Raw genomic sequence first — 26184 nt, 5'->3', positions numbered from 1 at the left:
TTTTGCGGCTCACAACAGAGAATGAATCCAATAAGAATCAGAATCAGAATAAGCGAAGAAAGTAGCGCTGTGGTGGGAAATGGAAGTAATGGCATACAGTGGGAGGCAGCAGTACAGCCTCACTCCATGTTGTAGCTTGTTTCTAAGCGTAAGATTTGTCTTCGGCAGAGTTTTTGTAAGTAAAAGTGTGATAATTAATTGAATTTTCCCCCTTGTGCACACTCCCGGGCATCCCTGCTACCTACGGAAGGTATTACTTTGGGTCAGGAAGTTGTTTTTGTGGGAGAAATCCCCGCAGTAGACACTTCACGGCAGAAGATTTTTCGTCATGGCGTTCTTTTTTTCCTAAAATTGTCACGTCGACGAATTTTGTGCTGGACAAACTTTCACCAATTTCACCGGGTTTTCCACAAATCTGTGGCATTTTCCAACTTGCATTGCATCCCCATCGGTCCTGGGGATTGTGTAGTGTTGGCAATTGTGGGGGGAAAGGTGGTGAAAAGTGCTTTTTCCAGGCCAGACGGGAACACCCTTTGCTTCGAAGAATAAACGTAGAGAGTGCCCGCGAGAGAAAAGAGACGGAAATCGAGGTGTTCCGGTTTAATTTGGATGTGCTTTTTGTTTGCAATTGCAGTTTCGTTTGATAATCCCGAGGCTTCGTGGACAAATAATGTTATAATGGAATTCTACGTGTACTTTGTAATTGTGGTCGTTATCCTGATTTCGTTGGCAACATCCCTCATCATCAGCAAGTTGCCGCGTGGGAAAACCTTCGATGAGGTCCTGAGTGAGAAGAAGAAGTTGGCGGAGAAGCTCTACGGGACGAGTGGGAAGAAGTCCCAGAAGAGCAAGAAGCAACCCCCGAATGCGGGGAAGAAGAGCAAGGACAAGGTCAAGGTGAAGGAAGCTGAGCCACCGAGCTCCGAGGACACCATGGATGCTCCGGATGAGAAGCCCCCCTCGCCAAAGGGGCATGTGGAATTTTCCGAAGCGGAAATCATCACAGACAGCGACTCTCCACGCATCAAGGTAAATTTCCAGGAAGAAAAAGGGGGCATCCCGTCTTTTTTTTTTCGGTTGAGTACAGTACGTTTTTTTTTTGTTTTAATGTGTGTCTGCTGTATTCTCTCTTGGGCAGAAGCAATTGAGTGTGACGAGTGGTGGAAAGAAGAGCGGCGGCAAGAAGAATGGTGGCAAGGCGTCCGGAACTGGGATTTTGATAAATAAATCAGAGACTTCCGCCGTGAAAGCCGCAGCTGCACCAGCGGAGCCGATGAATCATTTTGAGCAAATACACCCAAAAGATGATGCTGAAATTCTACGAGCTGCCGCTCATGTACGTATAAATTAATGTGCAAACGCACGTCATTCACTGTGGCGGAGGAGATGTAATTAAAACAAATATAATATTAATTTTGCAGAGAGACGAACTGGCAGAAAGTAGAAATCAACCTGGTGGCAAGAGCGATAGAAATGCTGCTGCAAATAGAGACAGCAAGAAAGGTGAGTTAGTTTGCTGTATTCAAAAAAGCATCATTTATGGGGTCATCATTCTCATCTCGGCGGGGCCAAACTCTCTCTTTCTCCTCTCTTTTATTCTATGTGCTGTGTTGTGTAATCTCACGAGTGCACTTGCACACTTTGCATTATGCGTTGACAAGCAGCAAAAATGATCAAAATTTTCATTCTATTTTACTTTTTTTTTTGTCTTTTCTTTTGCTTTTACTTTTTTACACCGCGAAGCTATAAATAGATAGCCCCTGCGTCCGGCAGAATTGTAAATTTTTTTTTATGTTCCTCTGTTTACACTGTGCGTCCGTAGTTTATTGACTCTGCGTGCGTCCCTGTAACAACGGGTGCACCGCACAGTAAAGCGGAAAAAAGGTCAAGAAGTTAAGGAAAAAAAAGCCAGTGCCCAGAAACACTGGGAGCTCCGTGGAAAAAAATATACACGTGGGAATGGGGAGGGGATTACGTAAAGAGAGTAATAAAATTTTGCTGTCGTTGGAATTCTTTATCGCAATACCAGACATGAAGGGAAGTTATAGAGAGAGAGATATTTTGGCTGTTTTGAGCATTTTTCGATGATAAAATTTTTGTATGAATGAAAAGGAAATAATCTTGAGAAGCTTCAGATAAGATTTCTTTCTTTCTTTATTTCGGAATACTCTTTTACCCCTTTCATCAGGTCTATTGAGTGTGAATTTGCTTATTTCCTCCACAGGCAAGAATCCCAAAGTGCACGCAGATAAGGAGGAGAAAGTAGCTGCTGCACCAGTGGTGGTTGAGGAGAAAGCCGTGGTGGCAAAGAAGGTGCCCGATAGCGGTGGTGCTGGGTCAACGAAGTCAACAAAGAAGAGTATTGGGCGGAAGCAAGAATCAACTGGATTGGCTGTTCAGAAGATTATTGCTGAAACCGATGAGATTGGTGTGAATTTCCTCATTCCACTGCTGGCAAAGGCAGAATTGAGTCGCTCGGAAATTCAGATAATCATTGAGTATTTGCTGAATAAACAATCCGATACGATCACGGTAAATCATTCCGAGTGGACTGAGGGGAAATCGGACGTTGTGCAGAAGCTCAAGAAGCAGATTGAGCTGAAGGAGAAGGCACTGCAGGATGAGCAGGAGGCAAGTGCTGGGATGCAGGCGCGTCTTCGTGAGCTGCGTGCTGAGATAAATTTGGAAAAGAGTCAATACAATGCGAACCTTAAGCAGTACATTGAGGAGATTGCGCAGAAGACGAAAGATCTGCAGAATATGACAACGGACTATCAGCAGCTGAATGAGAAGTATGTGAATGAGAAGCAACAGATGACGGTGCAAATGCAACAGCTACAGTCGAAGTTGCTGCAGGAGAAAAAGGCAAATTCTCAGGAGCATTTGCAGCAAATTCAGCAACTCACGGAGGCCAATAATGTGCTAAATAGTGAGATTATTGCCAAGACAAAATTAATTAATGATGTCAATGAGCAATTCCAGAAGTTTGCCAGTGAGAAGCATCAACTTATTGAGACAGTTAAGAAGGAGTATGAGGCCAAGATGGCAGAGTATGAGATGATAATGCGTAAGAAGGAGGAACAGCAACTCTACTTGGAGCAGGATTTGCAGAAAATTCGTCAAATGGCTGATCACGATGCCGAAGCATTGCGTCGTTTGAAGGAGAATTTCGATGTGAAACGCTACGAGGTGGAGCAGTACAAGACCCAATTGGCCGAAATGACGAAGAATAATCACAATATTGAGGATATGGGAAAGGTTGAGATTAGAAATCTTCAGAATGCTCTTGATTCGTGCAAAACCGACTTGACACGCAGTCGAAGTGAGGCAAATGAATTCAGGAACAAGTCTGAAGATTTGGATGCTCAAGTTGTCGAGCTCAAGCGCCAAATTTCACTCTGGTCCGGGAAAATTCACGAACAAACAGTTCAGGTGAGAAGGAGAAATGTGTGACCCATTTTGAGGTGCTTTTAAAAATACTTTATTGATGCCTTTTTGCTTTTTTCATTCAGATGACTGAAATGGATGCCAATTTGACGGGATATAAAACTGATTTAGAGGACAAGAGTGCAAAATTGGCGGAGGCAGAGAACAAAATTCGTTGCTTTGGGGAGGAAAAGGAGCGCCTTGAGAAGCAAATTGAAGATCTAAAGGGGAAGAATAATGTGAGTTGAATTCTCTACCCTCTCTCCATTCTATCCATTTACGCAACACAATTCTTTGGGAGAAAAAAAAAAGAAATATTTAGCAAAATTCCTGTATTGATTGGATTTCTTTTTCATAATTGAATGATGTCATTGAGCACACACATACCGGGTCTACCCCGGTGTTAAATAACTCTCTCGCAGAAAATTACCATTTTTTGCCATTTAGTTCTTTTATGCGACACATGCGAGTTTTTTTTTCTCACTTCCCATCTTCGTTTATTCGATGTTGTATATGGGATATATTGTGAAGAAGAGACTGAGATTTTTTTTGCACATTGTGGAGGAATTTATGAGTGATTCTTTCGGGTTTGTTGCCACGTAAAAGTCAAGAATGGTTAAAGGAGGGGGGGAAAACCTCTTGAACAGATGGAGGAATTTTTTTTATTTATTTATTTATTCAATGGAACCAATTTGAGACATTACCAGCAAATTTGTGATTTTTGGACGTTCCTTCAATTTATTTTTCAAACAATCTTCATGGTCCGTTTTAAAGAGTCATTAACCCTTAATTTTGCTCTTAAATCGGGTAAATTTTGGGAGATCGCGTAAGTTGATCCTTAATTAATTGATTAAATAATTAATTTAAAAAAAAGAAATGAATTGTGTTGCATAAATGGATGCCCCCAAAACTCTTCTTTAGCTTTAATTTCCTTATCCTTGTCCCATTTTTTTTGATTTTCTTTTTCCATACAAAATGTTAAAAAGGAGTTGCGCACTAAAAACTGGAAATTGATAGAAGCGCTCAATAGCGCTGAGAATAATGCTGTTAAGTTGAAAGCAAATCACTTGAATAATGGCAATGCAAGTAGTTTAACTAAACTTGTAAGTTTTTTTTCCTCTTTGTGTAAGACCACGAAAAGTCTTTTAATTTATGAATCTCTTTCACTCTATAAGGAATAAGATTTCATATTAAAAATAAACAATTTTCTTCGTTTTTTTATTTGTAATTTGCGTGTGTAGGATACAACGGAGATTCAGAGAGCAGCTGCACAAGATGTTGAGAATCGTACGAGGAGTAAAATCATCAAAATATTCCCCAATATCCCAACGGGACCTACACAGTATGATCAATGGATCGAGCATGTGGGTGAATACCTGCGGGAATGTTGCACGTCCACAAGTAGTATACAGCATTCAGCAACAATTATTAATACTAGTGCTAGCAATAGTTGTAAAAATAATAGTAATAGTGAATCCAGTGACGTTGGTGCTGATGGCAAAAATGTAACCACCAACAATCATAGCGTCGAAAGTGAAGATGGTGCCGATGGATCCAGTGATGATAGATTAGAGACTTTACTGTTACAAAATGCACAATTGCAGCGAACTGTGGACGAGTATAAGATTATTGTAGCTGATACGGTGAGTTTTTTTTCTTTTGCAATTTTTCTTTTCTTTTCTTTTATTTCAATAAATTGGGCTTTGAAGGAAAGTGAATGAAAAGATGAATTTTACGGTTCCTTCTTAAAGTGTTTAAAATTACCTTTCTGTCTATAAGAAAAGTTTCTTATTTTTTGAATTTCAATTTACACATAAAATAAACTGAAAATTTTGATCCAAATCGAATAAATTTTAAAACAAAATAGAAATGAAATAAAATATTAACGACTTTAGGTTGAAGTTAGGTCTGCGGGACTCTTAATCCTTCCGGGAATTTCAATCAAGAATTAATTTTGGTTTTAAAGACGTTTCTATTCGAAGAAAATAATTTCTTTGAAGAATTTTGGTTGAGAATTATACTTTTTTTAGACAAGTTTTAATAATAAAGAGTTCGCAGATTTATTCTATTTGAGCTTTTCAAAGAGCTTTGTAAAGGAATTAAAAGACATTAGTTTTTTTTTTAAGTAAAGAGTCAATCATATTCAAACAAGGGGTCGATTCTGATAAAAATCATTTCTTTTCTAACAAACTTAAAAGTTGTAAGATTTTCACACTTGTTTATAAATCATTCTACATATAAAGAAAAATAAAGAATTTATTGTTCCTGAAAACTGTCAAAAAGATCTTCAACGAGCCCTGGAAAAATAATTTTCATTTAAAAACCAGATTAAAGAAAGAAATAAAATTCCAAAATCTTATAAAATCTACCTCGAAATTAAAATAAAATTACATACCCCATTCTTCCCTAAATTAAATTCAAAGCGCACATACATCATCTTTGGAAGAAATCAAATTAGCAAATATTTTATCATGAAAAATAATACTTTAATATTACAGAGATCTTGTCCTAAAATCGACTAAAATAAAGAATTAAAAGACTTCATACTGCGAGACAATACTGTATTATGCTCTCAATCAGTCAAAGCATTTCAAAATTTGACTCCTACAAGATTATACGTTTTACAACTTTCTTATCACAAAACAAAAAAAAATGAAAAATGTTTTTTTTATTCTACTGTTTCATGATAGATAGAATATGTAATTGCTGTAATATTACTTGTTTAACAATGTGCAAGATGAATGATAGGTGGACAAAATGATGATGAAAGAAAGAAAAAAAAAGACAATGGAATGCTGGGAAGATAAGACTTTCTTTATCTGCACGTGTGACCCATTTTTTTTCTTAAATTTTTATATGTGTAAAAATCTTAAAGACTAACAAAAAAAACTCTCTTCTCTCGTGACTAATGCCTGAGAAATGTGGGTCAAGGGGGAGGGGATATAATTAAGATTCTCATTTCATTCAATTGATGGCCCTGAAAAGATTCTCTTTAATCTGTAGGTTGGTTGCTGGAGGTTTAATTAATGTTTAAATTTCATTTTATATTCTTTTTTTTGTTAATTTAGGAGGGTCTTTTGAAGAATTTAGAGCTGAAGGTGAAGGAACAGGATGCGTACTGGCGTAAGGTGGTTGAGACAAAGGATGAGGAACTCCAAGGACTGAAGATATCATCATGTCCGGTAGGTGTTGTAAAGTCCTAATTTTAAAATTTATAGCTCATGTAAATAATGTTGATTTCATTGACTTTATCGCCTTATCTTTCTATCTCTCCCCTTCTCTCACAGCCAATCAACAATGATTAGGTGGCAAATAAAAATCTGTGGAAATTATATTTAAAAAAAAAAAAGCAGAAAAGAAAAATTGATATACGTAGAAGATTTACGAGACAGAAAATTAATTTATATATAGAGCACATCGTTGAATGAAGCAGAGATTAGGAACAACGTATTTTTTTTTCTCTTTACAATGAGCGTGTCGAAGAAAATTTATTTGGCTAATTAAAAAAAAAAAGAAAAATTAATTTGTAAAAGAGAATTGAAAGAAAAAAATGAAGACATTTCGATTGCAGATTTGTTTGCGCCTTCCATTTTATTAAAATAAAAAATAAATATAAACTATTATTATTATTATTATTAGAATGAGACGTATAAGAAAAAAAAAACATCGCAGCTGAATAGGTAAAAAAAAAAAAACATCAAGAAAATTGTATCAGTGAAAAAAAGGAGATTGTGTTAATTTAATATGAAAAAAATAGCAATTAACAAATTATATTAAAGGAACAAGAAAAAAACATTAATATCTGACATTAAGGACAATTAAAGAAAGGAAAGAAAAAAAATGAAAAAAATCGAGATATTTTAATTTATATTTTTCATAAAAGCAAACCAGTCGATAACCAACATATTTTTTATAAGTAAAAAAAATATATAAATACATTAATCTTTAATATAGAAAAACAATGTAAATTTAGAAAGAGATTCGTTTAATTTTAAAATTTTCTATTTTGTGCAATTGGGATCCTTATTTGTTTGTTTATTTATGAAGCTTTTTTTTGCGCTATATTATTGGGATTCAGGTGGTGTGAAAATAAAAATCCAACAAAAGACGAATAAAATGCAGAAACTCGAAGAAAAAAAACTTTTTGGGATTAGTAAATGGTATATTCTGCTAACCCAAATCACTAGCCAAAATGCCTTTTGGTGTGTTAAACAGTTAAAAAAATAAATCAATGAATCCATAAAATCAACAGGAAAAAAGCATTAAAATGAAGTGGAATGTTCTGGGAGGAGAACCACTTTAAAAGAAAATAAAGAAGAATCTATTATTGAAATGGATTAAACGCATTAAGAATCTATAAGAATTTTCTTTAAGCAATTACCTACGGTTTAAGTTAAAAAATATGACAAGTTAGAGGAAAAAAAATCTAAAAAAAGAAAACTCATAATATACCCCACAAACTATTTTTCCTTAAATAAACTAAAAAAAATATTCTAATGGGACTTGTTGATAAAAAAAACTAACTCGTCGCCTTTACGCATTTTCTATTTCTTTCTTATTTTTTTTTCATCTTCTCTCAGTTAACGCGAGGTTATAGGGGAAGAAGAATTTGACGATGGAGGAATAGTATATATATTAAAATAAACAAAAAAAAGTAACTTTATAGAGCAGAAGAATATATTTAAAAAATAAGTTTATCTAACCAATATTTTTACTACGTAAATGCAGAAGAGATTGAAGAGAAAAACTATAAGTTATTAAAAAACATAAAAAAAAAATTCCATTCCGACGGAGCGTGAGCAATGGATTTTACTTACTAAAAAGAAAAAAATGGTGAAAATTTGAGGAAACAAATGTAAAGAAGTAAGAATAAAAACACGATTCGATAGGACTTGATTTTATTTATTTATTTTTCTATAAATACGCAATATACAATTCAACATAAATTATACCTAAAGTTGAAAAAAAATGTCCACTTTCTTGTTTTTTTTTCATCAGTAAATTGTGAAAAAAGTAAGAAAACGATGCAATTGGTTCATAAAGTGTGTTGCCTGTTTTTCCGTCGATTTAAAGAGAGAGAAGAAAATGAATGGAAATTTTGCGACTGAGGATTTTTTTGAGCTTATTTGGTGAAATTCTGAATGAGCTAACGCAGCATTCCCTCAATAGACTATAAAAATTTCTTTACAAGCCGAAAAAAATGTATTCATTTGCAATTCATTTAAAAGTAGGTTTTGGTCTCTGAATTTAACAATTATTTGTGATGAAAAAAATTAACCTTTTTGTAGAATTTGAATTACCTTACCTAAGAATGTTTAAGCATTGCCGGTTCTGTATTTGAACCGGGGGCTTTTGAATGCAAGCTGAGTGTTCTAATAACTGTGCCCCTGACTCTCGTAAAATCATTTAATAATGATGATTTTTTTTTAAATATTCAGATCTTTTTCAATTAAAAGATCTCTTTTAAAATTGCCCAAGAGCTCAAAATTAATTGCTTTTCAACACTGTCGTAAGGCTAGCAAGTTGCAAAAAAAAAAGAATTAATTAGGCCAGATAATTAGATGAGAAAAGCAATTAAATTAATCTTAAAGGTTTAAGCTTTGCTTTTTTGCCAGAAATCCTTGAATTTATAACTTTTATAACGTTTTACGAACTATTTAGATGATTTAAGTTCAAAAAAACATTTTCAAGGATCCCGGAAAAGGATAAAAAAACCCTCAGTCGCAAAAATTCTTTTCAACACTCACCATCATCATCTTGCAAAAAGTATCTGTCGCCCAAATTTTAACAGAAAAAATTAATTAATGTAGAAAAGACATCACTAGGACATTTTATGCGTGGGATCACACGTAGTCCAGTTGCACATAGAGTTGCTTCACACCCACTGCCTCGAAGATCATGCGGGTGTGCGTTACCACGTACTTGGGATCCACATTCTTGGACACCTCCAGCTTTATGGCGCCCACGTAGACGTCGCTGCAGAGTGTCCAGAAGTGGGGCTCCTGCACGGCGTACACACCCGCGAGCCCCGTGACCTTCTGGTAGCACTGCGGCAGGGCACGATCGAGGGTAACGGGAGTGCGTTGCATGAGCACCATTATGGACTCCTTGATGAGACTGAGCACACTGAGGGCGATGAGGGCGGCAATGAACATGGAGCAAATGGGATCGGCAATCATCCAGCCGAACATTTGCATGAGCACCGCAGACACAATGACCCCAACGGAGCCCAGTGTGTCGGCGAGGATGTGCAGGAAGACGCCTCGCATTATTTGCGAGTTGGAGCCCTGACCCAGTTGCAGTTCTGAGTGATGGCTGTGGTGGTCGTGGGAGTGCCCGTGATGATTACCCAGGAGGTGGTTGTTCGCCTCAGGAATACTGTGAGCGTGGGAATGGCCACCATGACTGTGCCCATGTGACCCACCACCACCGTGGGAGTGTCCATGGCCGTGCTGGAATGCATAAATGCCAACGAGGTTCACTAGGAGACCCAGAACAGACACAACAAAGAGGCGCTCGTGCTTCACCTGTGCAAAGCAAGAAAACAAATTAATCAATCATTTAATCAGGACGTGTGTACCAATCGCGTGTCAATTTTACTACGGGGAATTGTGACAGAGTGATTCATTCACACATAAGAACATACCTCCGGTGGTTCGACCGCTCTCTCGATGGCCTCGGACATGATGAAGAAGGAGATGAAGAGCAGGAAGAGGCTGTTGACGAATCCAGCCAGGACCTCAGCTCTCACATAGCCATATGTGTAGCGATCATTCGCCTTCCATTTGGTAATCACGGAAGCCGCCAGGCCGGCTAGGAGGCCCGTGCAGTCAAAGAACATGTGGAATGAATCTGATATTAAACCTAATCCGGGAGGGAAGGAAAGACGATAAATTATTAGCAACACACAGATTGAAGGAGGCGAGCAGGAACTCACCTAAACTGTTTGTCCAGATGCCATAGAGGAATTCCACAAAGGCAAAACTGAGGTTGAGTAGGAGAAAGAGGAAAAGATTCCGGGAGTTCCTGTCGGAGAATATCAATCGTTTCCACCCGTTCACCTTCTCCTTGATCCGGTAGCCCAAGCTCCGGGAGTCCTTGTGTGTCAGGGGCAACATGGTGGGGCGCTATGGGAAGTGTGGGGCACACTTTTCTTCAAAATTCTCGCGTTTTTCTTCGAAATGCATACGTGTATTTTCAGTAAACATAACCTCAACCACCGTCACTGCAGATTTTCTCAACAACATCCGTGAGAAATGTGCGTGGCAGTGTTCTGAGATAACGACGACGACATTGGCAATTGATTTTACGCGAATTTCACACACTTTTCACGCTAATTTTGTCAAAATTGCACGCGGAAAATAAATTTTCCGGACCGACCGATGGACTTGACCACCTTGAAGTTTCTACTGCAGGTACAATTGTTCGACTACACTGATAAAAAAAGAATCCCAGCTTAAAATTAGGTTATAAGTTTAGTTTTTCGTGATTTTCTCGCATTTTCCGGGCGTTTTTCCCGTCCGGGTGTGGTTTTTTGGAAACCTGGAATTTTTCCGCGTCGTTTGGCATCATCAAAAACCAAGAAAATTCAAGAAAAAATATTTTAATTTTTGAGGAAAAAGGTACGAGTGAGACCGAGAGTGTTATGAAACTTCGTGATGTCTCGCTCTCACACTGACAATTTTTCTGTGTGAGCGAGAAGCATAGCCCGAAAATCTTCATGCCCTCTCGCTCACACTTTCCGTTTTTTGCGATTTTCTCACATTTTCCGGGCGTTTTTCCCGTCCGGGTGTGGTTTTTGGGGCGTAGGAGGCGACGCCGCGTCGTTTGGCATCAAAAAATGCGAAAATTCAATTTTATTTAATTTCAAAAAGTCCCCAGAGTGTAAAAAGCCAAAAAACGGAAGTCTAAATTCAGGGGCAGAGTGCATCCCGCTCCCACGCTCGGTCCCTCTCACTCGCACATCGTCTACTCAAGCAGCGTTTGCTGCATGTGCTAGGGAAAGTTGAGATTCAAGCTGATTTTATCGACGATTTTGCTCAAAAATTAAAAAAATTTTAGGAAAAATTTCACATTTCCCGACAAAATAGAAAAAAACGCCCTAAGAAAAAGTTGTAGAGCGAAAAATTTCCCACAAGAATATAAAAAATTAAATTTCTCCAGAACACCAAAAAAGATGTTTTTTTTTATTGAATTTAAAAAATAATACATAAAATCCATAAAAATGATAATATTAATGAAAAAAAAAAGATGTGAGAAAAGATGGAAAGCGAACGTGGAATACAAAGTTAATTAAATAATTCAGAGAAGCTTCCTCGGGGCTTCAAAAATTGAAATCGTTCATTTCGAAAACTCTGCAAAAAAATTTCTTTTTGTTAAAAATTAATTGTTTTTTATGCTAAAAGTTTGTTTGAAATGTAAATGCATCGTTTTGTTGTTGTTGTTGTAGCTATGGCATTTTAAAACAAATAGCATAGTAAAAAAGAGTTTGAGATTCCTTGAAATAAACGATTCAAATTGATGGAGGAGAGTGTGTTTAGAGGAATCCCCAGAGGACGTATGAGAGCGGCACAACAAATGGTATCTTGCTCATTGGAAGCCCCACGAAGCACGAGGCCATCCACCAGAATCCACAGTGGATGAGAAGCTGAACTCCCAGGTGAACAAACAGCAAATAAGTGTCCTTCTTCCGTGCCTGCTGCAGGGATTTGGGATGCTCATTGTTGAGATACCGACGAACTCCTTGGGTGAGATTGACAAAGTAGTCCTCCCACACGAGGGTGACGATGTCAATGTTGAAAAGCTGCTTGTCCATCGGCGAGAGGGTTTTATTCAATTCGAGTGTTCGTGCATTGTGGAATTTCCATTCTGTGAAGATGAATTTTTCCAGACGCTTCAGAGATTCCCAAACATTTGTGTGCAGACGAACCAAGCTGCGAAAGAGAGAGAATTAAAGACACCACTGTGCCTAATAAAATGAGATAAATAATTAAAACTCACATTGGCCTGCCCCCGGCAACTTTTGTAATGCCATCGAGGATGTAAGCCGGGAGGAAGTGGAAGAAAATCGCAGAGATTTTGAAGAGAATCAAACTCTGGACAAACTTGAGATGAGGATACCACACGGCTGATTTCAGTGGGTACTTGTGGAGATAGCCATTGACCTTCTTCGAAACACTCGACCACCGGAAGGGATTGTACGTGCTGGAAGTGCAGTGATAGATGGAAAGTTCTCCCGATTGCTTCCGCGCAATCTCCTCGGCAACAACAATCAATTGATTCACCACCACATCCACGGGAATGTAGTCGTATACCAAGTCCAGGGCAACAGGAAGGCGCCTAATGACCCCCTTTGATGCCCCCATGAGGAATCCTTGTGGCCCATTCTTGCTGATAGTCCACCCGGGCACGGGTTCCTTCCATGCCGCCGTAATCATGCTTGGCCTCACAATTCCGCATGGGAATTTAGCTGCGCACTGGTTCACTTCATGTTCAGCCAGGTGTTTCGTGAATGTGTACGTATTGGGGTGATCTTTGAGGAGGCCCGGAGTTAGTTCATCGACTGCGTCATCACTCAGTGTTTGCGCCAAGTCAATCACCTTCTGAGCAATCTCGGGTGCAGGATACAGTTTCTCGTGGGTCTCCAGCAAGAATGAGTTAACATAGGCACTCGATACGTGAACCATCGCCTGCAAAAGTTCATTTTCAACGAGAGTCAAGACAAATTAATTCTCTTTTGCATAATACTTCCGCGATCGCTATCATTTTTTTTTAATTTTTATTTTTAATGCAATTATTTTGCGCGGAAACCTCAAACACAATTTCTCGCACTCTTGTTGTGTCCTCAATGAATCACACTAACAACGCAAGCCCGGAGGAAATGCCATGTTACAAAAAAATTGCAACAACCCCTTTTATCATTATCGGAATTTGCTTGAACTACAATTTAATGATTCGTAGACAAGGTTTGATTTCATTCAGAGTTAGAAAGGTAGGTCAGTTTTATTTTTTGTCGTAATATTTAAAATTACCAAAGTTTACCAAAAGATTTTTTTTCAGTGCAAAAATCCACTTCCATATCAAATTTTTAAACGATTTCGTCACACGCGAGATTTGTGGCCGCTGAGTTAGTTAATTTAAATAATGTGATTTGTGTGATAGTTTAATTTTTGGCAATATTGAGTGAATGTGCCAACGATCGGGCGTGTGTTGTCGATTGATTTTCTTTCACTCATACAAAAGATAAAATTTCTGCATCGCAACTTCCTCTCCCATTCAGTCCATTTGGAGCTAACAAACTCACCTTCATATTCCGAATTTGTTGACACAGTTCCATTACGCGGCGTGTCCCGAGTAAATTAATATTAACTGTGGGCTTGAGTGATGCCTGAAAGTCCAGTGTTGCAGCTGAGTGAAATACAATATTCACATTCTCAATTAAACGCTGCCGATCAGCTGCTGACAAACCGAGATCTTCATCACCAACATCCCCCGTGACCGGAATGAGTTTCTTAAATACATCCGGACTGCTCTTCTCCAGTAGAGTCTCAAAAATCTATGTGTGCGCGAAGTAAAAAAAAAATAGAAATCCATTTAAATGATTTTTAGTCAGTCAAACTAAAAAAAAATAAATAAATCTCCCACTTACTGAATTTTTCGTCAACTCTTCGAGACGCTGCTCAATGGATTTGCCCCTCTTCTGTCGCATGAGCAGATAGATTTCTCCAACATCTGGACATGATCGCAAGATTTTCTCAATCAAAGCAATGCCCAAGAAGCCAGTACCTCCCGTTATGAAGAGATTTTTCCCGCGATAGAACTCAACAATGTTTGAGGTCATCTTTCAGCTTGAACTGCAATCAGACATTGCGCAAAAAAAGAGAAGGAGAAAACAATTTTTTAGCTCACATGCAAATTTGCTGAATTTTCAATGCAGAGAAAAAAGTCAATGGACTCTCTTTTCTCTGTTCTGCATTAACCGCATTATTTTTCTTATCAGACTTTTGAGATAACGAAGAAACGCATTTTCTTTTCTTTTTCCCCTCAACTGAAAGACTTTTTTCTTGAATGCAATCATTTGAATACTCTGCTAATTAGCAAGACAAACTCCATCACCTCTTTTTGTATAAAAATTAGCAATATATTAGCGTGATATAGGTGGTGTGCATAATAAGACACTCACGATACTTACCATGATATCTCAATAAGAAAAAAAATATAAATAATAAAGAGAACCATATCTAGTAATAGAGAAACATAAATTTGCCTTATTTTCTCTTTGTTAAACAATATTAATGTGTTAGATATGGATGAGGAGGAATAAAAGTTAATTGACCCAGCTGCACATTTATTTTGCCAGCTTCTTTCGTTGGAAACATAATTTATTTTTTAAATATATTAAGAAAAGGGGTAGATAAACTTCAATCTACATTAATTTTTTTTTGCATTTTCTTTAAATATAATTAAGATAAAATAAAGAGATTTCAGTGATTAGAGACGATGTTGAATGTTTTGTGTCATAAAATCCCATAAACATTGTAGCTAAAGACACGCCGAGGAAGTTAAATAAGTAAAATTTATCGTATTTTAAATCAAGAAAAATTAAATCAGCGTTGCAACATGGAAAATATTAATATTTAATTAAATATTTTTCGTAATAGAAGAAATATTAGTAGGTATTGAGATCAATATAAATTAAAGTGAAATTCACGATAAATTAAGTAGAAACCACTTTAAAATAAGTGCAAAAGACAAACATTTTTATTACTTTGAATTGTAAAATAAAGGTAATATAATGCAGGTGCAATGCTAAAAGACCGTATAAGTTTTATTTAATTGTTTTACACCTAAAAAACAATGAAAGGTTTTTAATGTTTTTTCTTTTCTTCTTGTCTTGATCGTTCCTACATTAAAATCTCGTGCATTTTACAATATTGAATGTTGACAAATTTCTTTTCCAAGTAAAATACATTAAATAAAAACAACTAAAACCAAAACAATGTAATTTAATACAGTTTCCCACAGTGGAGGAGAGCATGATGAAAAGTCGAGACATTGAATGTTTTGTTTTGAAAAAAAATATATGTATATATGCACAAGGAAAGAACCTTCATCCAGTTTAAAAAATTTCCATTTTATGCAATTTATTGCTTTATTCAAAATTTATTGAGGTTCCACCAAGTTGGAGCACTTTTACTCTTCAACCATGTATTATAATGAAGTCGATTGCATTCATAAGAGTGTCGGCTTTCAAAAAATGCAGTTTTTTGAACCATCTCAGTTTTTTTTCACTCTTTAACACCTTTTACAGTTTCAACATGATTTTTTTTTCTTCGAGAAGCTGGCACAAAAACGTGCGCGATGTGTACAAATCACCGGGATTATAATTATCTATTCAGCACAATTCAATTTTTGAACTTTTTGAATAAATAATAAAAGTGCCTTAGCCACTACAAACTCATCTTCCACCGAAAAAATAAATTGCCTAATCAGCGAAAGTAAAATCTTTTATTCGAACAAATTGTGTGAAGAAATTAATTTTTTTATAAGGAATATAATATTGGAACATTCATTTCCCTTTGCACCTACATTTTGAGAGGCTTTTTTGTTTAAAATTTTATATTTTTTACATCACTTTCAGCGAAACGTGGAGGAAGGTAAGGTTTAAGTGTAGAGTTGTTGCATAATCTCTCTTCAAAATCATATTCGAATAATTTTGCCGCCGAGCAAAATGTGATTTTCATCTTTTGTTAAGATCTTTTTTTCTTCTCCGGCTGTGATACTTTGTTGTTACCTCCATGTACCTACCTCTTTAGTACCGAAAAAGAATTCAGGAGAAATAAGTCTCAATACGCTTACAGAAGTTATGATTTCCTATAAGCTAACTATAAGATTCGGTGATGTGAAAAAAAATTTACAGCTTTGCCAAATTATCTCTTCTCTTTTTTTTGGAATTTTTATGGCCTAATAAGACTCTTGATAATATCGAGCATCTTACAACAAAAGATTATGATCTGTGACATTTGGCGATTCGGAATTGCTATGGGAAATCTTTTTTCTGGTGGAAATAAATTAATGTTTTATATTCTAAACACCTGACAAAATGGTGGTGATAATGTTTTTGTCGGAAAGACTCAAACAGACTCAAACATCATAAGTGTTCAGGTGATTTATGATAAAATTAAATTTAATGAACTCAATCATTAGCTATTAACATTTTTTGCAGAATTGTTATTTTTACAATAAAAAAACTAATAGTTAATCTCGCATTGTTTTTATCGTTTTTATCATTTTAGAGAAAATCGATATATCGAGACTAGAATTGCAGCTAATCAATCATAATAAAGGAACAGAGAAACTTTAAGGAATAATTAAGCAGTTAAATCCAGTTAACAGCGATATTAAATGTCTCACAAGATCTTAAAGAATTCTTACCTCAAGCCAGGTATTCAACTCTTTAACTTCTAAAAAAAATCTTAACCCATCAAAAAAAAAGCGTAAAGTTTTTACTAGAGAAGAGGAATTCTTATTGTTGACAGCTTAGATTGGATTTCAATTTTCACTAATTGGTTTTTTCCTCAGTGCCTTACTTGGGTACATAAAGATTAATTAATTTTTTGTAAAGAAAATTCATTTTGGGAAAGAAAAAAAGATCGTTTGAAAATCTCTCAGCTTACGTTTTAAGGTGACAACCATAAACAACAATTATAACTGAAGGGTAGAATAATTATATAAAACTTTATCACAAAAAGGTCAAAGTTCTAAATAGATTTTTGAGTCTTTCTGATTAAGATCAATATTTTTTTTCTGAAGAATGACAAGATCAGTGATTTTTTTCTTTAGAGAAATGATTAGAAGCAACAATTGGATAAGGAGCTCAAAGTGTAGATAATGTGCGTCTTTCAACGCTATTAATTACATACACAGAACGTTCTTTCGTCATCATCTTGTGTGTTTGCTGAATATTTATTCTCAAGAACTCCACCATCAACGCAAACTCTACAACACAAAATGTACCTCAAAAAGCTCAAGGAATGACTAGACTAGAATATTCTGTTGATTTTCTTGCTATTTATCTATTCAATTTATTGTCTTTTGCTTTACCATTACCTAAAAAAAATGAATGAATGGTGTCGTCTTTTATTCAAAAGCTTCAAAGGTGTTCACAAATTTTCCATTTTTCTTAACATTAAAACCTCATAATTTCCGTTCCTCTCTGCATCGCCGCAAGCACGCAAACATTTTTTTAATGTCATATTACATAATTTTTCGCATTTCTATGTGGAAATTGTGATTAGTAGTGATGAATAAAAGTGCAATCAAAAGAAACTTTATAATAATGTGAAAGAAAGTGTGTTGTGTCCAAGAAGAGGAGAGGCCCTATCCAAAAGTGTTGAGTAAAATACTTAAATTTTTTTCTTCAACCCATCGCGCGAAGAAATTCACATTTTCCTTGGCAATTCGTATTATTTTTCATCAATTTTAAATAAACAATGTTCTTTTTTTTGCTCTTCTCAAAACAACAAAAAAAATGTAAACATAACCCCAAAGATACGGCTTTTATCTGTCGACGTAGAAGAAGATGAATTTTATGTAAATTTTGATATTTTTTCCAACTTGTGCTATATGGGGATCAAGGTGTGAAATGCGCTGGATTTTCTTGAAAGTAGATTAATCAGAGAAACGGCGTACAAATCATTGATTAAAGTGAGATTAAATAACAATTTGCGTCAGACTCAAGAGACGCTCATTTTCTTGCTTCAAAATACCACCAAGAACGTAATCCGGTAGCTTATTCTATCACTTACTTTGATATCTGGGCGTGTTGGGAATACTACTGGTGCATAAATGAATTAAATTGTTTTCAGGTTTGATTGAAATTAAAAAAAAATCACTGACACGCACAAAAAACACACAACCTCCGCACGCTTTGAATGACGGCGAATGACTGAAGAAAACGTACGAATGGGCCGATTATTTTATTCGTGGATGGCGAAGCGATTTTAGGGGACGTGGTACTTTTCCGACTTTTTTTTCTGTTGTTTTTAATGTTTTTTTTTAATTGAGAAGATTCAGCAAAAGCTCCAATGCGGATCTGCAATTAAGCGTAGCTTTCCGTTAATGAATGAATGAATGAAGCTTTTTTCATTCATTTTTGTGATGCAAACTTGAAAAATTTCAGAACTTTCAAAGTTTCCCGTGAAAAATTCAAAAGCTCTCAAAAAGCTTAATTTTGACCAAAAAGCGCCCTCTGTGTGTGGTTGAGGAAGTAAAAACTGCAGCTGAGTGAAATTTTTCTTGTGCAAAATTTGTATTTATTATGGCTCAAAGATGTATTTTATCACTCTCACGGCATTTACAATTAAGTAGATTAGCAGCACCGGCTTATCAAACGACTGGTCTCTTTAAATCACGCCAATTTGCCAGAAATATCACCGTTCAAACACGAAACTATGCTGCCGAAGGTGAGAGAGAGGTTATATTTTGAATTGCGGCACATTCCCAGGAGATTGCATTCCCGGATGTTTGTTTTTTTGCAGTGAACAAATCAAATCAGGAAGGACAACAGTCAGGAGGGCCACAATTGCTGAGCAAACTCTTTCCTGCAACAGCTGTTCCGGAAAAGAATCAGCAGGAATTGGAGCAGGAGCAGAAAAAGCAGGAGGAGGAAAAGAAGAAGGAGAAGGAAAAGTCATGGAAGCACATGAAGATTGGATTTATTGTATTTGGAACATCAGCTGGGATGCTCGGGGTTTGGGGTATATACGACCTTGGGGCACCGGAGAGAGATCCCAGTGGGAAGGAGATTGAAGATGAATTCAGCAAAATGCCAATGGTGCAGCAGTACTTCCGGAGAATGTGGAAAAATCTCACATACTACCAGAAGATGATTCAGGAGCCATCGCGCGAGAAGCTGCTGCCGGATCCTGTGAAACCACCGTACATCCAACCACCATATACGCTTGTTCTGGAAATGAAAGATGTTCTCGTGCATCCAGATTGGACATACCAAACGGGGTGGAGATTCAAGAAGCGTCCTGGTGTGGATAACTTCCTGGAACAGCTGGCACGACACTTTGAAATTGTTGTCTACACCGCAGATCAGGGTATGACAGTCTTCCCCATTCTCGATGCTCTGGATCCCAATGGGTACATTATGTATCGATTAGTGAGGGATGCCACGCACTTTGTGGATGGGCATCATGTAAAAAATTTAGATAATCTCAATAGAGATTTGGCCAAGGTGATTGTCATTGATTGGGATCCGAATTCAACGAAACTTCATCCGGAAAATACATTTAACATCAGCAGATGGACAGGAAATGACGATGATGCGACTCTCTTTGATCTCGTTGCCTTCCTCAAGAGTTAGTGTTATCAGCCAATTATGCTAATTTGAGGAATTTCTATATTAAATAACATTTCTTTGTTGTTGCAGCAATCGCCATTTCGGATGTAGATGATGTCCGGGAAGTTTTGCAATACTACAGACAATTTGATAATCCTCTGGGGCAATTTAGGGAGAATCAGAAAAAGTTCTACGAAGAGCAACAAGAGAAGGAACGTGAGGAGTCTGTTAAACCCGTAGCACCAGTGAAGAAGTGGACACCGAGTTTTCTCGCCAGTAAGTAGCTTCAAGATTTCCATATTCCTCGCATTTGAGACAGAAAGCAAATAAAATGAGAAAAAAGCTAAAAATGTCTTTTTTGTTTTCTTTTTAAATCATTTTTAAGGTAAAATTATTAAATTAACTTTTCGTCTTCAATAACAGTTATTTATTTTTCTCCAAAATCACTATTCATCATACAAATTGGAATATAACAATTATAAAAGTGTTTTCTTTATATTCCGCATCATGTGGCACCATTAAAACTAACTTTTTTCGCCATTCAACGGAACTCTTTTCTTTTCGCTAATTTTTTTGTCAATCAGTGCACAGGGAATAATTAATTAATTAATTAAATCTAATTTACGCGAATGTTTCCCTCATCTGATGGAAGGATGGAGGATTTTTTCTTCCAATATTTTATTCTGCAACTTATTATGCTTTAATGTTGTTAATTATGCTATCGTACCCATATTTTAGATCCCTGTGTATTTTTCCTCTCATATTTACAAAACAATTTAATTCTTTTTGCTAAATCATGCACTTTAAAAAAAACCTTTTCCAATTTATTGGATTTAATTTAGCGAGTTGCTCTAATTAAAAAAAATGCTTTTTTGTTGTTTTTTTTTTTGGAAAAATATGCAGTAACAGGGAAACATTACATAAGAGGCTCTCTAAATATCTTTTTTTTACATAACTTTTTTTTTTTTGTATAAAATGTGAATAAAAATTGATATGACGTGGGTGTGTGTAAAATATTTTAATGCGGCACCTTATATACTGCTCATTCCTCATCTTTTCCTTCTTACTAATTAATTTATTTATATTTTACCTTAATTTTCCTATTATATTTCTATATAATATAGCAAAATTCTGATGGAATATATAATTATTTTTCAATTTATTTTCTCAAGAATAATATCATTTCACACGAATTTCAGTTTTTTTGTTCTTCCTCTATTTATAATTAAAATAATGAAGTTCATATCAATTTTTCCGTGTACAATAAGCTCTTTTGTTAATACAAATATTCGCGGTAGGTAATTTCTGTATTAAAATTTTCGCCAAACAATAACTGTTTAATATCATTTAGGTGAGTGCTATTCATTTACCTTGGTCTGTGAAATAGTTCTATATTATACGTTATATAAATCGTGTGGGTTTTTCTTTATTTTCTTTCTTAATTTTGCTATATATAGAATTTTTCATCAATGTAGGAATATAATAAAATCTATATAATAATGCATTTTATCCTAATCTCTTAATTCTAATATCTTGTTTTTTTTCTCTTAACAATCTTTTTCGCATATTTTTTCTCTCTCTTTATACAAATATAACTATCTTGGTTTTCTTTAGTAGGTAGGTACATAAGCCTAAATTCAATGCAAAAAAATATTATAACATTTTTTTTTATTTCAACAATGTTCACAAAGTTTTTTGTTTCCTCAAAAAATCTTTCCTTAATACAAAAACTTTCTTACTCTTACGTACTTGGAAGTTTTTTTGTTCTTATTTCATCTTCTTGTTATCTCAAAACATGACCCAGAGTGTTGTGAGACATTAATTTATGCTCATTTTGTTGCTGCTATTATATAGTAGCGTTCAAATTAAAGGCAGAAAAGAGCGGGGGGGGAAAAGAAGAAAATTTCGGGCACGATGGATTGATAAAGTTGCGTAAGAAATGTTGCGGCTGAAGCACACTCTGAGAAAAGTCGATGGGAGGGTTTTCTTCTTTTTTTTTGCAAGAGGGATGCCTCCTTTTGTGTGTGATTAAATTAATCCATCGAAAATATTTTATCTACCTTCCTCATCACCTTCTGATGAGCTTCTGATGGTGTTGTAGGAGGAATTTCGTGTCTTAAGCATCCTAATAAAACTGCCAAGTGCAAAAATGGTTCGTCTATGTCGATGGAAAATCCCCTGTTTTTCGGGAAAGAAAAAAAATGTTATTATTCTCCCCAAATCCCTCCCTTATCCAACACAGAACCAAAAAAAGGCGCTCATAGCGAATTTTGGGCAAAAAAAAAAAATAACGCCCCAAACTGTGTTTGATAAGGTTTTTTTTTAGTATCATACACAAAGATGACTCTTACCTGATAAAGAGCGTCACGAAGTGCCTTTCGATCCTCCACCAAGTCTATTTGTGCCGTTAATGAAGTCTGATGGGGTAGCACGCGATTCCCCATTGTCACACCTGTGAGAATGTTGAGTGCGAGTGAGGGGGAGAAAGAGAGACAATCATCAATCAAAGAGCCCCACCAACCCCCATGTGTTTTAATGTGTTACGATATACCAATCCACCCACTCATTCCACCAATTTCTTTTTTTTTATATACAAATCTCCCAAGCGCGCGAAGCCCATAATGAATTTATCAACTTTCTGAAATTTTCACAGAGACTTCTCTCGCTTCGAGAAAGACTTTCGATTTCGCCTGAGGGAAGGGTGTAGGAGTAGGGAAATGATCCTCCCATAGCACACAGAAGACAGTGTAGAATAAAAGTTTTTAAACAATTTTATGGAAGAGAGTACTTCCTTCAAAATTCCACCATATAGACATATTTTTGTGCACAAAGATTGGTTTTATCAATTAAAACTTTTTGGCAGAAATTTCCACACCCCAAATGTAAAGTTATTAGACGAATATTGAGCGATTTGACGCGGGAGATATTTTGTTGGTGATGAGCCGAGAGAAATGTATATATAATTCTGTGGTTCTTCAATTTCCATCATTATCCCCATAAGATGAAGTTTAATTGAAAAATTTTGAATTTTAATGAAATAAATTTTTGTGGCAATTTCACGTTTATTAAAAGTAATTTGTAAGCTTTAATTATTTACAACCCGGCGCCTCCACTGCAATTTTATTTTTATTGCTTTCTTTTGCATTGCGAATTATTTAAAGTTTTGCTTTGTATTCAAATTGATTGATCAATTTCGATGTCGATGGAAGTATACAAGACAACATAACTACCAGGCGCCCCCATCAATTTATCCCTCAAAGAAAATTTAATAATTTATTTGTCAGTCACACTAAAACGCCCCTTTGTTTGCTTTTTGATATTTCACTCAATATTAGTACCTACTTTCCGTTGCACTTGAGGTGTCAAGGAAATTCTGATGAATTTCACCCTTTGAGTGAATCCTTCCAACATTCAATGTGACAAGAATAAATTCTCCCACTCGCGCATATAATGTCTTTGTGCAGGAATCACACCCCCGTCGTCCATGAAAATTTCAGAAAGTTTCTACACACAATGTTGGCACAACAATGTGTCCACCTGATGATGTGGAGGTGAGTGGGTGGGGATGTTAATGAAGGCGACAAGCATTGTAATTCTACCTGAATTCCCAAGTGGTGACTTTGGTGATTTAATCGTGGTCTTTCCCTTGGTTTCTGCGTGTGGTGGCGGTGCCGGGGCCACCGGATACGCACTTTTCAAATTAAGCTTCAGTGTCTTCTTCGTGACTTCCGCTTCCGGTGTCCGGGGTGGGATTTGTAGCTCTATTGAGCGCTGACTTACGGCACTTTGCACCAATGTCGGACGACTATCACAGATTTGTCCTTTACTTGGTTCGACGTCCATCATTGAAACCATTGTTGCTCCGATGTTTTTTTTTCCTTTCTTTAATTTTCTGCAAGTGCTTTCCTCGTGAATTTTTGTGTTTCCACTTAATCTGCACGAGCTTTCTCTTTTACTAATAGCTTATGTATTAAATCACTCTCACAAGACGGTAATACTTCCACTTCTACTCCTCCTCCTCTTTGGACTTTTCGTTCAGCTTGTAAGTTTATCTTGGTTTCTTCTCCTAATTATTTCTTGCGCGCTAAACAGGCTTCTGTGAGGTCGATGAGATAGTGTTGGGTTGTTGTATGTACACAAACTCCTTGTAGATAAGATATTATATAAGCTAATCAAGTATGGATGGGATGTAAGATTTCAAAGTTCGTGAATGTTTTTTTTTTTTTTTTTTCAAATAATTTCTTATAAAGCAAGAATGGAAAGATTAGCAACGAAGTTGATTTTTTTCTTCTTAGAATTTCTTTCTCATTTCAATGGCACTTTTGATTGTTATTTTTGTTGTTGTTGTTGTCTTCTCCTATAACTATAAGCTAATATCGGATAAGCAATTTTTATTTCCTAATTGGTGTGCAATATATTATATATATAGGCTAGATTGTCTGGATCACACGCACAGGGGCAAAAGAATAAGTGGGCGCAGAAGCAATCAGCGTGAAAATTTCCGCGAATGTGTCGGACGTTCCTCCACGGCAATCTTCACAAGTGATGGTACTTTCAGTGTTTTCAAACTTTCACCCACATCCGGCGGATGGGTGCCTTCACGGCTCTGACGGGAGGATGTGAAATGTTCACAACGTGCAAAATCCACGCTATTTGTGAAGTCGTCATTCAGGACTATTTTTGGCGGAGGTGGTTGCGGTGCATTCCCTCGCGATACATCAAGACGTGTAAATGTCTCTATGAGATTTGCATCACGATGATCATTGCTGGTCATGCGTGAGCCATGAATCTTAACACTAATCCGATATCCACGACCTGAGGTACGCTTCACACCCAGTGGGGATGATGTTTCACGATGTGGCTGAAGGTCCTTCTTCGTGAGCCGCGTAGTGCACTCTTCGAGGAATTTTAGATGTGCCTGAAATCCCTCGTCGTAGCAATTTACAGCTAATTTTGAGATCCACTCCTCAATGTACCTTCCTTCCTCTTCACTTCTTCTCTTGCGTGGATACTTTGGTGTAGCACCTGTATTTGGTGGATTTTCCCGTTCTGGCACTAATATGTCCTGACTCTCAACATTCACCTGATCATCATCCAATGATCGCTTACTGATGCGCTCCTTTTTTGTGTGTTGAATACGCTCAAGGAGTTTGCGGAAATCTTCAACGCTATGGGCACTTTTGACCTTCTGCAGGTGTTCCGAAAGGATTTCGTTGTTGAATTGCTGACAAAGGGTCTGTCGTCCTCGTCCTGGGCACGAATGTACTCCAAATCTGTGAAAAAATAGCAAATTAATTAATTTTATTCTTTATTATTACAAGGCTGAATTATTTTTAAAAAATCAAGCAAAATTTATTTGTATACAACATTGCCTATAAAAAGTTATATGCCAAAATATATGCGTCAGCCCGCAATTTGAGACCACATCGTATTAAAAGTGTTTTAATTCAATTCCACGCAATCAAGCTGAAATTTTCTTTACCATCAGAAAATGGGAAGGAGTGACGAAGGAAAAGCAAAAAAAGGTGAATGTCTGCATAAAAAGCTCTCTCTCTCTGTGTCTTCGGAGACCGATTATAAAATACTGCCTTTTTAGTGGTTGGCAATAAATCCTCGAGAAAATTCCTCGTGGATTAATGTTTTACATAATCTCATGGTAATTTTATTCATCCAAAAGGGATGAGGAGGATCTATTAAAAATTATTTTGCAAGAAATTACTCAGAGGAAAACTCCATGATTTCTTTGCTAAAAGAATTAATGAAGAGTTTTCCGAATTTTGCCGTTGCGGCTCGTTTTCCTTTCTCTTTTTTTTTGCTAAATGGAAATCACTCAATAATGGAGATAAATTGCCAAAATATCTTGAATATAATAGCAAGATGAATGATTTTTTTAAAGTGAGTGAAAAAATATTCCCACCTTGGAAATGGAAGGGAGGGAATCTGCAAAAGTTCTCTTTGCAATTGATTTTTTGTCATTTTGAGTGACCGTGAGATTCTACGGCTTCTTCGTGGAATTTTTGTGGGTTTATTCACTGCTGCTGTGTCATTTTTAGTGGGTGGAAGAGGCCTTTTTTGCTCATTGTACGTTGGACTAGTAAATTTCCTTATAGCCTTCAATGTGGTGATAGGTTCGTAGATTCGTCGCGAAATTGGGGATTTGAGACGTGGGATGTCGTAAGTTTCCTCATCACGACGATCACGAAGATTTACACGACATCCTTCCACAATCATCACTGTCACACGTTGGGGCTATGTGTTATGTACCAAAATAAGTGAAAGGACACCCACATATAAAGGCACTGAGGAGAGTATTAAATCGCGGATATTGCAACCAGACCCTGGAGGTGAAGGCACACGACTAAAATGAGGCATTGAAATGTTTTTTCTTCGTGAAGGGCTTTATGATGGAG

General features: G+C 36.4%; 5 protein-coding genes across 9 annotated transcripts; 2 read left to right on the top strand and 3 right to left on the bottom strand.

Moving 5' to 3' along the window:
- The first annotated feature begins 70 nt into the window (after positions 1-70).
- LOC129785824 (ribosome-binding protein 1) lies at positions 71-8317 on the top strand. Of its 4 annotated transcripts, none has more exons than XM_055820457.1 (10): positions 71-175; positions 635-1029; positions 1139-1336; positions 1422-1503; positions 2225-3432; positions 3513-3665; positions 4413-4529; positions 4668-5069; positions 6495-6608; positions 6714-8317. In XM_055820457.1, the coding sequence occupies exons 2-10, from the start codon at positions 679-681 to the stop codon at positions 6729-6731; spliced, it is 2643 nt and encodes an 880-aa protein (XP_055676432.1). In that variant the 5' UTR covers positions 71-175; positions 635-678; the 3' UTR covers positions 6732-8317. The 4 variants fall into 4 exon arrangements, with proteins under 4 accessions (XP_055676432.1, XP_055676450.1, XP_055676458.1 ...); XM_055820466.1 differs by having other exon boundaries at positions 121-250; XM_055820475.1 differs by lacking the exon at positions 4413-4529.
- LOC129785870 (zinc transporter 7) lies at positions 8313-11076 on the bottom strand. Of its 2 annotated transcripts, XR_008750067.1 has the most exons (4): positions 10364-11057; positions 10073-10290; positions 9174-9953; positions 8313-8477 (listed from the first exon to the last, which is right to left on the bottom strand). XR_008750067.1 is itself a non-coding variant. In XM_055820531.1 (3 exons), the coding sequence occupies exons 1-3, from the start codon at positions 10542-10544 to the stop codon at positions 9270-9272; spliced, it is 1083 nt and encodes a 360-aa protein (XP_055676506.1). In that variant the 5' UTR covers positions 10545-11076; the 3' UTR covers positions 8313-9269. The 2 variants fall into 2 exon arrangements, 1 of the variants encoding a protein (XP_055676506.1); XM_055820531.1 differs by having other exon boundaries at positions 8313-9953; positions 10364-11076.
- Positions 11077-11580: 504 nt separating this feature from the next.
- Positions 11581-18385, bottom strand: LOC129785847 (putative fatty acyl-CoA reductase CG8306). Its single transcript, XM_055820495.1, has 5 exons — positions 18234-18385; positions 14075-14279; positions 13730-13981; positions 12427-13115; positions 11581-12359 (listed from the first exon to the last, which is right to left on the bottom strand). The coding sequence occupies exons 2-5, from the start codon at positions 14264-14266 to the stop codon at positions 11963-11965; spliced, it is 1530 nt and encodes a 509-aa protein (XP_055676470.1). The 5' UTR covers positions 14267-14279; positions 18234-18385; the 3' UTR covers positions 11581-11962.
- Positions 18386-18664: 279 nt separating this feature from the next.
- LOC129785860 (mitochondrial import inner membrane translocase subunit TIM50-C) lies at positions 18665-20124 on the top strand. Its single transcript, XM_055820520.1, has 3 exons — positions 18665-18890; positions 18966-19793; positions 19865-20124. Exons 1-3 carry the CDS (start codon positions 18746-18748, stop codon positions 20056-20058), a joined length of 1167 nt encoding a protein of 388 aa, XP_055676495.1. The 5' UTR covers positions 18665-18745; the 3' UTR covers positions 20059-20124.
- A 54-nt stretch (positions 20125-20178) lies between these two features.
- On the bottom strand, positions 20179-23649 carry LOC129785889 (uncharacterized). Its single transcript, XM_055820560.1, has 3 exons — positions 23374-23649; positions 22126-22226; positions 20179-21952 (listed from the first exon to the last, which is right to left on the bottom strand). Exons 1-3 carry the CDS (start codon positions 23627-23629, stop codon positions 21827-21829), a joined length of 483 nt encoding a protein of 160 aa, XP_055676535.1. The 5' UTR covers positions 23630-23649; the 3' UTR covers positions 20179-21826.
- Between the last annotated feature and the right edge of the window lie 2535 nt (positions 23650-26184).

The sequence above is a fragment of the Lutzomyia longipalpis genome, chromosome 1 (genome assembly GCF_024334085.1).
Source record: "Lutzomyia longipalpis isolate SR_M1_2022 chromosome 1, ASM2433408v1".
Lineage (NCBI taxonomy): Eukaryota > Metazoa > Arthropoda > Insecta > Diptera > Psychodidae > Lutzomyia > Lutzomyia longipalpis.
The sequence above is the reverse complement of the archived record's forward strand: the minus strand, read 5'-3'. Positions and strand labels throughout refer to the sequence as shown.

What these genes read in the sequence shown, in the direction of transcription:
- LOC129785889 (XM_055820560.1), bottom strand. Translation starts at nt 23,629, where the DNA reads ATGGTTTCAATGATGGACGTCGAACCAAGTAAAGGACAAATCTGTGAT. An exon ending in GTCACCACTTGGGAATTCAG is followed by an intron (nt 22,227 to 23,373) that starts GTAGAATTACAA and finishes ACATTCTCACAG; the next exon opens with GTGTGACAATGGGGAATCGC. An exon ending in TTCGTGACGCTCTTTATCAG is followed by an intron (nt 21,953 to 22,125) that starts GTAAGAGTCATC and finishes CCCGAAAAACAG; the next exon opens with GGGATTTTCCATCGACATAG.
- LOC129785870 (XM_055820531.1), bottom strand. Translation starts at nt 10,544, where the DNA reads ATGTTGCCCCTGACACACAAGGACTCCCGGAGCTTGGGCTACCGGATC. An exon ending in CATCTGGACAAACAGTTTAG is followed by an intron (nt 10,291 to 10,363) that starts GTGAGTTCCTGC and finishes CTCCCGGATTAG; the next exon opens with GTTTAATATCAGATTCATTC. An exon ending in GAGCGGTCGAACCACCGGAG is followed by an intron (nt 9,954 to 10,072) that starts GTATGTTCTTAT and finishes TGCTTTGCACAG; the next exon opens with GTGAAGCACGAGCGCCTCTT.
- LOC129785860 (XM_055820520.1), top strand. Translation starts at nt 18,746, where the DNA reads ATGGCTCAAAGATGTATTTTATCACTCTCACGGCATTTACAATTAAGT. An exon ending in ACGAAACTATGCTGCCGAAG is followed by an intron (nt 18,891 to 18,965) that starts GTGAGAGAGAGG and finishes GTTTTTTTGCAG; the next exon opens with TGAACAAATCAAATCAGGAA. An exon ending in TCTCGTTGCCTTCCTCAAGA is followed by an intron (nt 19,794 to 19,864) that starts GTTAGTGTTATC and finishes TTGTTGTTGCAG; the next exon opens with CAATCGCCATTTCGGATGTA.
- LOC129785824 (XM_055820457.1), top strand. Translation starts at nt 679, where the DNA reads ATGGAATTCTACGTGTACTTTGTAATTGTGGTCGTTATCCTGATTTCG. An exon ending in GCGACTCTCCACGCATCAAG is followed by an intron (nt 1,030 to 1,138) that starts GTAAATTTCCAG and finishes TCTCTTGGGCAG; the next exon opens with AAGCAATTGAGTGTGACGAG. An exon ending in ATCTAAAGGGGAAGAATAAT is followed by an intron (nt 3,666 to 4,412) that starts GTGAGTTGAATT and finishes AATGTTAAAAAG; the next exon opens with GAGTTGCGCACTAAAAACTG.
- LOC129785847 (XM_055820495.1), bottom strand. Translation starts at nt 14,266, where the DNA reads ATGACCTCAAACATTGTTGAGTTCTATCGCGGGAAAAATCTCTTCATA. An exon ending in AAGAGTTGACGAAAAATTCA is followed by an intron (nt 13,982 to 14,074) that starts GTAAGTGGGAGA and finishes GCGCACACATAG; the next exon opens with ATTTTTGAGACTCTACTGGA. An exon ending in AACAAATTCGGAATATGAAG is followed by an intron (nt 13,116 to 13,729) that starts GTGAGTTTGTTA and finishes GAACTTTTGCAG; the next exon opens with GCGATGGTTCACGTATCGAG.